The sequence below is a fragment of the Montipora foliosa genome, chromosome 6 (assembly GCF_036669935.1).
Source record: "Montipora foliosa isolate CH-2021 chromosome 6, ASM3666993v2, whole genome shotgun sequence".
Lineage (NCBI taxonomy): Eukaryota > Metazoa > Cnidaria > Anthozoa > Scleractinia > Acroporidae > Montipora > Montipora foliosa.
Window position 1 is genome coordinate 57,219,265 of NC_090874.1, and position 10,000 is coordinate 57,229,264.

A 10,000-nucleotide genomic window follows, 5' to 3' on the forward strand; every position below is an offset into this window, starting at 1 on the left:
AGGAATGGCTTTCGCCTGGGATTTCAGCATTCCAAGAAATTAAAATCAGCTAAGTCAAACAAGGCCTCTGCTAATCAACACTCCGAGGTCATTGACCGCTACTTGGCTAACGAGGTCTCCCTTGGGAGGGTTGCAGGACCTTTTTCCTCCCCACCTTTCCCTCATTTGCACGTTAGCAGCTTTGGAGTTATCCCTTAAAAGGGTCAACCAGGCAAGTGGAGGCTCATAGTGGACCTGTCATCCCCTGGTGGGCTAAGTGTTAATGATGGCATTGACCCTGACGAGTTTACCATGCAATACATCACGGTTGATCAGATCATTCGTATGATCTCAAGCTATGGCTTAGGTGCCCTGATTGCTAAATTCGATGTTGAGGCAGCCTACCGCAACATAGCTGTCCATCCATCTGATCGATATCTCTTGGGTATGAGATGGCGGAAGCACTATTATGTTGATTTAGCGTTACCATTTGGCCTCCGCTCTGCTCCTTATATTTTCAATTCTGTGGCGGACATGGTGGAGTGGATTCTCCTACATACACACAATGTTTCTGCGCTGTTACATTATTTAGACGATTTTATTACTGCAGGACCGCCAGATACTAACCAATGTGCTGAGAACTTAGCCACTTCCATAGCTGTTTGCCGTTCCTTAGGACTTCCACTCCACCCGGATAAGTGCATTGGCCCGTCCACGCGTTTAGTTGTTTTGGGCATTGAGTTAGACTCAGTGGCTCAGGTGGCCTGCCTCCCCTCGGACAAGCTCCTTGCTTTACAGGTGCTGCTGCAGTCGTGGCGGAATCGTCGCTGGTGTACTCGGCGCGAACTGGAGTCCCTCATTGGCCACTTACATCATGCCGCCAAGGTCGTGTGGCCCGGTCGTACCTTCCTGCGTCGTATGATCAATCTGCTCCAGTGTTTTCGTAAACGGGACCATCCAATCCGCCTGAATTCTGAATTTCACCTGGATCTTCAGTGGTGGCTTCAGTTTTTGTCCTCTTGGCATGGCGTCTATTTTTGGTTGTTTCCCGGCATGTCGGCCACCCCTGACCTCGAAGTTACATCGGACGCATCCGGTTCCCTTGGCTTTGGTGCTTACTTCAATGGGGAGTGGTTCAGCGGCGCATGGGTTTCTTCTCAAGCCTCTCACTCTATCGCCTATAAAGAGTTGTTCCCGATTATCATTGCCGCTCATGTTTGGGGGCCCCACTTCGCCAGGCGCCATGTTCTGTTTCGCACCGACAATGAGGCCGTGGTTTATATCCTCAACTCTAGAACATCCAGGATTCCCGTGTTAATGCGCTTGCTTCGCCATCTTCTCGCCTCAGCGGCTCGTTTCAATTTCTCCTTTGCCTCTCAGCATGTTCCGGGGGTTCATAATTGCATTGCTGACGCTTTGTCCCGCTTTCATTGGCAGGAGTTCCGGAGGTTAGCACCCCAGGCTCAGTCGCTTCCAGTGTCCATTCCACCTCATCTCCTGGAAGAATTGATTGGCTCTCATTAGAGCGGCAGTGCCAGTTCCTGTTAGCCCATGGTTTGGCTGACTCCACCCGGAGATCTTACGCATCTGGCCAGAGGAAATTTGTCAACTTCTGTGCGCATTTGGGCAAGTTGCATCCCAGTGGCTCCCCGTGCCCCACCGATGAATGGACATTGTGCCTCTTTGCCACTTTTCTGGCGGGATCGGTTCAGCACTCTTCGATTAAAGTTTACCTTTCAGCAGTTCGTGCCCTGCATATCGAAGAAGGCTTCCCAGACCCTCTGGTGAACTGTCTACGTTTGCAGCGAGTTCTTCGTGGGATCAAACGGACCCAAGGTTCCCCTGAGGCTCAGCGCCTTCCTATTACGGATCACATTTTGATGATCATCTTTAGGTCTTTGGATTTATCAATTTTCGACCACTGCATGTTTTGGGCCGCCTGCAACCTAGCATATTTCGGCTTCCTCCGATCTGCTGAATTTACTGTTCCTAATTTGGCTAGTTTCACCCCGGCACTCCACTTAAGTGTCGGTGACATTTCGGTAGACTCTGACGCCAATCCTTCCTGCCTGCGCGTGCGGATTAAAGCCTCCAAGACTGACCCTTTTCGGAAAGGCTGCTTTGTCCACATTGGCCGGGGACGCTTTCCTCTGTGCGCCCTTCAAGCTGTTTTGGCCTATTTGGCTGTGAGAGGGAACTCGGGTGGCCCTCTCTTTCTTTTCCAGGATGGTCGGCCCCTAACTCGCGCTGTCCTCACTGCTCGTCTCAGAGAAATCCTTGCTGGAGCGGGTGTGTCAGGCAATTTCTCCAGTCACAGTTTTCGCATTGGTGCGGCCACGGTGGCAGCTCGCAACGGCATCCCCGATCACCTTATTCAGGCCTTGGGTCGTTGGTGTAGTTCAGCTTACCAGTCGTACATTCGCACTCCATCCGAGTCATTGGCTTCCCTCTCTTCTCATCTCGCGTCTGGCTCAGTTGGCTCGTGACCCAGGTATACGTGGGAATTCATGCGGATCACAGAAAATCATGCGGATTGCAGGAAATCAAGCGGACCAGTCCTCTTCCGTTTTTTAGGGTCGCTTGTGGCTCGCTTGCGCCTGCCTGCGGTGTCTGGCCAGGACTCCTTTAATCAATCGGGAAGTCCTTGGCAATTTCCTGGTTCAGTTCCTACCTCAGGCAGAACCTTCTTCATGCCTCGCGGCCGGAGGAGCTGTGGCGGACCTTGCTTTAGTGCCTCCTTTTCACCTTGCCTCGGTTAGCAGACTTCTCAGTCTTATTTCATGATCAGCTTCACGGTACTCGGGTAAGTGTCGTCCAGTGTCGTGTCTTGAGCTGGGGGTGGGTGCTTGTGTGAGTTTGGGTGGTGGCGCAGGTTCCACGTCATCCCTGTTCGCGGCCCCTTCGCCTTCCAAGCACCCTTGGGGTGGTCTTTGGGTGGTGGCCGCTCGCAGAGTTGCCGTGGAGGCCTGTGTGCTCTGCTCATGGCCTGTGGCTCAAGCCTCGTTGCTCGCCCCGGAATCGCCGCCCACTTTGGCAGGCACCATCTCCAAGCTCGTCCATTGGCGATGAGTTTAAATGTGGCTAAATGTAATTTAGGCTAAGTTAAAATCAAGCCAATGCTGGTCAGCGGTGGTCTGAGAATCAGGCGCATTGAGGTGACATACGGGGTTTCTCGATTCGCACGTGCTGGTCGTTTCTGCTGTGTGAGGTGCTGTTTGTTTCAAGCAACAAGCGTTCAGTTGTTCCGCTTTTTTCCCCTTCCCTTCCCTCCCTCATTGGTGGATTCGGTAAGTATAGGGTTGGTAAGTATCTCCACTGACTTGGTCAGTGTGACGGTGCCTGGTGGGTGGTGGCCGCTCGCAGAGTTGCCGTGGAGGCCTGTGTGCTCTGCTCATGGCCTGTGGCTCAAGCCTCGTTGCTCGCCCCGGAATCGCCGCCCACTTTGGCAGGCACCATCTCCAAGCTCGTCCATTGGCGATGAGTTTAATGATGTAATTTTGGTTTTAGGGGACTGTTATGTGTTGTTGGATCAAGGAAATTCTGTTTTGAGTCAAGTATGGTTGACAGTGGATAGTTGTTCCTGAAAAGGCTGAAAGGAAGCTTTATTGCCTTGGACTTTTTTTGGTTACACCCCACATGTTTGTTCTTTTCTTACACGGCAAAATTTATTAATGTATTATGTGATTTGGTGCTGCAGCTAGAAACAGTGTCCCATGCATAAGGTCTCATTGGGGTTGATGGCAGTAAAATAATTTTGGTAAAAAATATGTTTAGAGTTTTTATCATAACTTCTCATCTTGGTCCTGCTGGACTTCAAACATGCTCTACCATTTTGCACAAGGAACTTGTCAATCAACCGTTACCTTTTGGTGTATTTGCAATATGATATTTTGGATAGCAGTTGATTTTTTCTTATCCCTTATGTGTAGATATCCTATGTCTGTCACATAGTTAGTTTTAAGCTTTTATTTCCTGTAGTGTATCTTTATTATAGTTAGCACATGACCCCACAAGCATGTGTTATTGCTTTAATAATGATTGTGTTTGAATAAAGGATATTGTTGTCTTGTCTTGTAGATAATGCAAAACAGCCTCAGTTGTATTTGCATTATTTCTGAATTTTACTTTTAAAGGGCAAACCATTAAAAAGTGTACAAAGTTTGCAGGAGTTCAGGAAAAATATTCAAAATATTCATTGCTTTGAAGTTCCTGAAGCAGGTAAATCTTGAAGAGTTTATGCAACCATATTTGGAATATACGGCATTTCTTTTTGGGAATGTTCAAGTCCACAGAATTCATTTTCTTTATGTTGAGAAGTACTGTAAGACCGTTGACTCCATGGGGTTCCCCATTGACGAGTAAAATTGTCTGGTGTTAGACAGAGCAAAATACTCTGGCTTTAGACAGAGTAAAATACCAGGTATGGCCGGTTTAGGGGTGAAAGGGTTAAAGTGCGATCATTACTTTGACTTTCTTCATTTGAACCAAAACAAAGTGACTAATCATCACCTCCACCATTGCTATACAACGGCTTTGGCTTTTAGAACAAAGTATCAAAGTTGAAGCTGGTAGCTCAAGGAGTAAACTTTGCAAAAGAGTTAGGTTTAAAATACTTTTCTGGTATTTGAGTATTATTGTAGAACAAATTTGCATAATATCATTAAAGCCATTAAATCAATGAGAATCCAAACATGAGGATGCAGTTTGCTGTGGAGGGGTTTTTTGTTTTTTAATTAAACAACTCTTAAAGGTAACAGAATCTTGTTTTCTGGATGTAGGCTAAAGAAATCTGACCCCTTAGGGGAACCAGTTCTAAATTGACAAATGACTGGCATTTTACAATTCATAAGTAAAAGCTACTTGCTCGCTTACCAAATTTTTCTACAGTTCCATTCATTTCTCAGATTTATAGCCTTAAATGTACTGCAGCAACTCTGCCAGCTGTTTGGTCTCAGTATCATAAGCAATACCCCCTTGGGGTAGTTTTTTCACTTCACCACCATTGTTTAACCCTATCCAGGGACTAAAACAAGGATGGAAATTGATTACAGCTTAAATAAATTGGACCACTTTTTTTACTTCTTACACTTACTGCATTCAACTTTAATTTATTCATCTTTTGAAATGGTAGGAATGCTTACTATTATTTACAGCAATTGCTAAAAATTCATTGCATCTAATGTTGAAATATTTTTTACATATGAGTCTTAAGTATGAGTCAATGAGTCATGAGTCAATGAGTTAGTGTAGTTACCCTAACCCATAAAATGAAAGCTAAAATTTTAGAGAGTGCTTAGGCCTAATCACTGAAATGAGGGCTTAGGCTTGATCAATAAATTATTGCTATATTGACTGTGAGTCTCATTGACTCATGACTCATTGACTAATTGACTCATAAATCATGGGACCTCTTTACATATGGAAAGGTAACAGGAGTTATTTCTGTGAAGTCTTATCCAGAAAACTGCAACATAGGATTATGTCCCTTTCAAATGTAGCTTTGTATGCTTTTGCTCAATGTCTTTGAACGATTATTACGGAAATATGAAGTTATGGTTTTTCTAAAAGTTAAATCTAATGCAAGGGGATTAAAATTATTGAAGTAGCTGTGTTGCAACCAGAGTCCGCAAAGAGAGGTTAGATAATTTGTTGTACTGGAAGTACTTAGTAGGCCAGCGTGAAATTTGTGAAAAGTTTTGGAGGGTGGCACTGAATCACCTTCAACAAGTTTTCTAAACTTTGAAAATACCTAATTTTATATCCTCCTGCTGTTTTATTGCTGGAAGATAAAATCAATTCCTGATTAAGAATTTTTGTTGTCACACTAACCCACTACAATGTGGTGAAAGCATATTATTAGCTGTAGTAATATTTTGTTACAGTAAAATTCTCCCTGCTAGTAAGCTGGACTTCTGAATCAAATATTGTTGTTTTGGCTATTCAGAGTTAACCTAATCTATGTTTATTTCTATAATTTGGAGGAAAGCAAACAATTGGCATTTTGCTTCTAACAACTATAACAAAATATAATTGCAACTAAAAGGTTTCCTTCTAGTGTACCCATTATGAGGTGCTATGACATGGTTATTATTACTGCTAAATTCACTTTAAAATTTATTTTTGAACGACTGAAATACATTTCTTAATTTGCCCCTCGGTCTTAATACATTTTCCTCTATGGACCATTTAAATGGCAATTTTAACAACTTAATTTTGAAAAAAAAATGCTAAAATCTTAACATTTTCTGTTAGATGCGGGACCCCGCGGAAACAGTGTGTAACTATTTAGTTGGAAGAGAAACCATTTGGAAATTTAGTGGTATCTTTTTTGTTCCACTTTTGAAAAGATAAACGCATGACTTGAAATCAAGATGGTAATCCATCAGCTGGTAAGCTCCACAAACGAATTTCCACTCGAACATTAGCAACCGAGACTCGCGTTGACCTTGAAATTTTTAAAGAAATTTCCCTCGTAGCCCTGTTGGCTTAAAAGAGAATCTCGCTGGCATAGAAACGCACTATGCAGTCAACATTCGTTCGTTTTACTGGCCTGAAAAAGGGTCTTTTTCGTCGACGGAGATCTAATAAAATTGATATAACAAACACCGAATGGCAGCCATGTTTGATTTGAGGTATTGAAGTCACATGACAAGGCCTCGACCAATCAGACATTTTTCGCCAGTGAACAACCCGGTGTGGCCAACAAATCACGCATGCGCACAACCATTTCACCCGGTCAATTAGCAGCCATGGACAGCTGTTTCGTGCTTTTGGGCCTCATCTGCATGGCGTAGCTAACATACCACTTAAAGGGGTGCTAAACACCCCCGCCTGGTATGTTAGCTACGCCATGCTGATGAGGCCCAAAAGCACGAAACAGCTGTCCATGGCTGCTAATTGACCGGGTGAAATGGTTGTGCGCATGCGTGATGTGTTGGCCACACCGGGTTGGTGTTAGCGTGTGTCACCTTGCTTTTATTGTTGTTTATCGAGACGCATTATGCGTCTTGTGCCCCTCTTTATACTATACTGTAGTTTACCTAAATGATAGAAATGCTGCCGAAGGGGAATGAGGATGTTCAATTGTGCTTGCAATTTATTGACGGTTCGTGCGTGGAATTGACCGAATGCATAAATGGCGGCCAAAAATGTATTCTTTTGTTTATGTGCTAATGAGACTCACTAGCCTCGCTCTCAAGCAACATTTCTTTTATATTTTGTCCATGCAAACGAGGCTAGTGAGGCTAATTAGCACATAAACAAAAGAATATTTTTTGGCCGCCATTTATGCATTCGGTCTATTGAAGGGAGATTTTAATAGGTCTTGAGCAGGGACGGTACAAAACGTGGACCCTAAATTGGACCTCCTTCTGGACCCCAGTGGAGAGAAGGGAGAAAACAATAGATGGTTTTCATAGTGACGTCATCAAATTCTAAGATCAAAATCGCAAGGTCTTCTGAATTTTTATCTAAAGGAGGTTGAAAATGTTCTAGAAATAAACCTTTCCTGAAGTTTCCAGTCCCGTGACGTCTTTCTTTTCGAAAATACAGCATTATTTCCGAATTGTTCCCTTGTGTGACGCCATGATACAAAGCTATTTGGTTGAAAGAAATGTCAGTCCCTGTGAATCTCAACAGTTTGAGCCTTTCAAGTACATTAAGAAATGTGTTCATACACATGTATTTTATCTCATGAGCGAAAAGTAAGCACTTTCATCGCAAAGTGAACTCCAGATCTTTTCGTTGACCACATGGAGTCTCCATACAAAACTTTGCGTGAAACGCTTCGACCTGAGAATTTGAGAGGAGGTTAAAAGATTTGTTTCCTACAACAAGATCGTTGATCGATTCGAATTTATTTTTTTGTTGCGTGACAGTGAATCTATAGTTTGAGGATACGAGAAGCAAAATTGTAACAAGATCATAGCGCGCATCTTAGTTCCTCCATTCGCGCATAACCACAATTTCTTACACCTTTGTTCTTACTGTAACCGCAATCCCTTGCGTTTCGAAGAAAATGTGTTCTTCTCCCGACTAGAGAGCTGCCTCGTTCGTTCGCTTCAGGCTCACTCACTGCGGCAGCAATTAACAGACGCAGAAAAAAAGTTTAGCCAAGTTCGTCCCAGACGAATTATGCGTCGCTGGTATAAAACGGCCAATGAGTCACACTCCTCGTGACATTTCCTTTTGACCAATAAGAATCAAAACTAATTCTTACACATTGGTTTATGTGCATGCTCTCGTTCAGTTGCTGTGACAGGCTAAAGCCTGGTTCACACGTACGACGCAAATGCAAACGCAAATGCAAAAGCAAATGCAAACTCAAATGCAAACGCAAACGCAAACGCAAACGCAAACGCAAATGCAAACGCAAATGCAAATGTAAACACAAACGCAAATGCAAATGCAAATGCAAATGCAAACGCAAACTCAAACGTAAATGTGAACGCAAATGCAAACGAACTTCACAAGTCCAATGCACACGCAAGAGAAGTAAGACACGCAGGCGCAGTTCAAGTCCTTTTTCCAAGGTGGTGGACGAGAATGAACCTGTGTCTTTTTTTACCTTGCGTTTGCGCTTCCGTTTGCATTTCTCCGGTTAACACGTGTGAAATGCAAACGCTAGCGCAAATGCAAACAGAAGAAAATGGAAAATTTTCCATTTTCTTGCGTCTGCGCTTACATTTGCGCTAACGTAGTTCACAAGTGTATTTCCTTGCGTTTGCATCTGAATTTGCGTCGTACGTGTGAACCAGGCTTCAAGTTATTGGTTGGAATGAAGGGGATAGTTTCTGTAGAAGCTGTGGTGCTGCGTCGGTGGGGAAGTAGTATACAAAAATGTGGTTTTATCAACAGAGTTGATAATGTAAATTGACCACCGTACAGAGATTCTAAAAGCTGACGTTTCGAGCGTTAGCCCTTCGTCAGAGCGAATCAACTCCGTTGATAAAACCAAATTAAAGTTATTGGTTCCATCTCACGAAGAGGAGTCTCCAGCTCCACCACTTATTCTGTAAGTCAACCCTTTCCAGAGTAGATTTATTTTAAGGAACAGGTTTTTTTCCCGCGAAAAGTATCATATTTCCCTTGACGCTGAGATAGCTCTGTTTTGATTAGCTTTTACAACAGGTGCGTGCTGGATCCCCCAAAGGGAGGCGTTCTATAAATAAATCTACCCGGTAGGATGCTGAGGCTTCAAAGAAAAATAACAAAAATAACATTTATTACCAAGCCTACCTGGCCTGGCTGACCTTTGCGAGCTGAATCTACACTTGATAACACGTTGCTGTCCACAAATACACTAGGGATGCTTGGACCAAAGAAGATCTTGGTGTTCGACGCGATAGCGTTGAATTTCATTTGTTCCAAGTACTCTGGCGTCAATTTTAGCTACAACAAAAAGGAACTGTGATAAATCAAAAGTGCGAAATACATGTTGAAATAAAGGCTGATAAAGGCCAAAAATTAGCAGTTCTTTGGTCAGATAAAGAGGACTGTTTTCCTTTAGAAAAACTGAGGCTCTACTGGAAGGACAAGTACCTACTGAAGGTGGTATCCAAGAGGCAAGCAGCGCTGCAGATAGGACACTTGCATTGGCAGAGGATTTGAATACACCATAAGTGAGGTTCAATTTCCACCCTGGTCAGACTTTTTGTCTGTCCTTGTGTGGGCCCATTTCCATTAGTAAGGCTAACGCTCACATGGTTCATATGGGGTAAGAAACTAGCACTTCACATTACACTCTAATCAGTTAAGTCTGTTCAAATATAAGTGCTACACGGCCAACGTTTGCAAAAACGTAATCCTTCCGTGAGAAAAATAAACACTGGAGGGCAACCTGTATAGAGAGACCATGTATCCTTCCAGTCGTCAAGAGTACACGTCTATGAAACCATTCCTTCATTCATGTTGAAAAAAGGATTTAAATGTCCTTCCCAAGGACATTTGCAGAAATAGTTGCTGCTCAACCTCTCGATCGGTTGCACGACTTGTATCCAGTAAAACTATACCTTGTTTGCCT

The 10,000-nt window shown here is 43.6% G+C and overlaps 2 protein-coding genes across 4 annotated transcripts in view; one reads left to right on the forward strand and one right to left on the reverse strand.

Moving 5' to 3' along the window:
* LOC138007885 (uncharacterized) overlaps window positions 1-3,459 on the forward strand; it is a 3,554-nt gene extending 95 nt beyond the window's left edge. Inside the window, exons 1-2 of the mRNA XM_068854992.1 lie at window positions 1-1,224; window positions 1,428-3,459. The exon at window positions 1-1,224 is cut by the window's left edge and continues 95 nt beyond it. Of these exons, the coding sequence (XP_068711093.1) occupies window positions 292-1,224; window positions 1,428-2,465 (1,971 nt within the window). The 5' untranslated portion in view covers window positions 1-291 and the 3' untranslated portion in view covers window positions 2,466-3,459. The remainder of the gene's footprint in view (window positions 1,225-1,427) is intronic.
* The window catches only part of LOC138007884 (erlin-2-like), a 32,914-nt gene that overhangs the window by 7,076 nt on the left and 15,838 nt on the right, over window positions 1-10,000 (reverse strand). Inside the window, exons 11-12 of one of the 3 annotated variants that reach the window (XM_068854991.1) lie at window positions 9,990-10,000; window positions 9,231-9,369 (exon numbers count right to left, since the gene is read on the reverse strand). The exon at window positions 9,990-10,000 is cut by the window's right edge and continues 69 nt beyond it. In XM_068854991.1, the coding sequence (XP_068711092.1) occupies window positions 9,231-9,369; window positions 9,990-10,000 (150 nt within the window). Of the gene's footprint in view, window positions 1-9,207; window positions 9,370-9,989 lie in introns of all 3 variants that reach the window. The other 2 variants (XM_068854989.1, XM_068854988.1) reach the window with 2 other exon arrangements.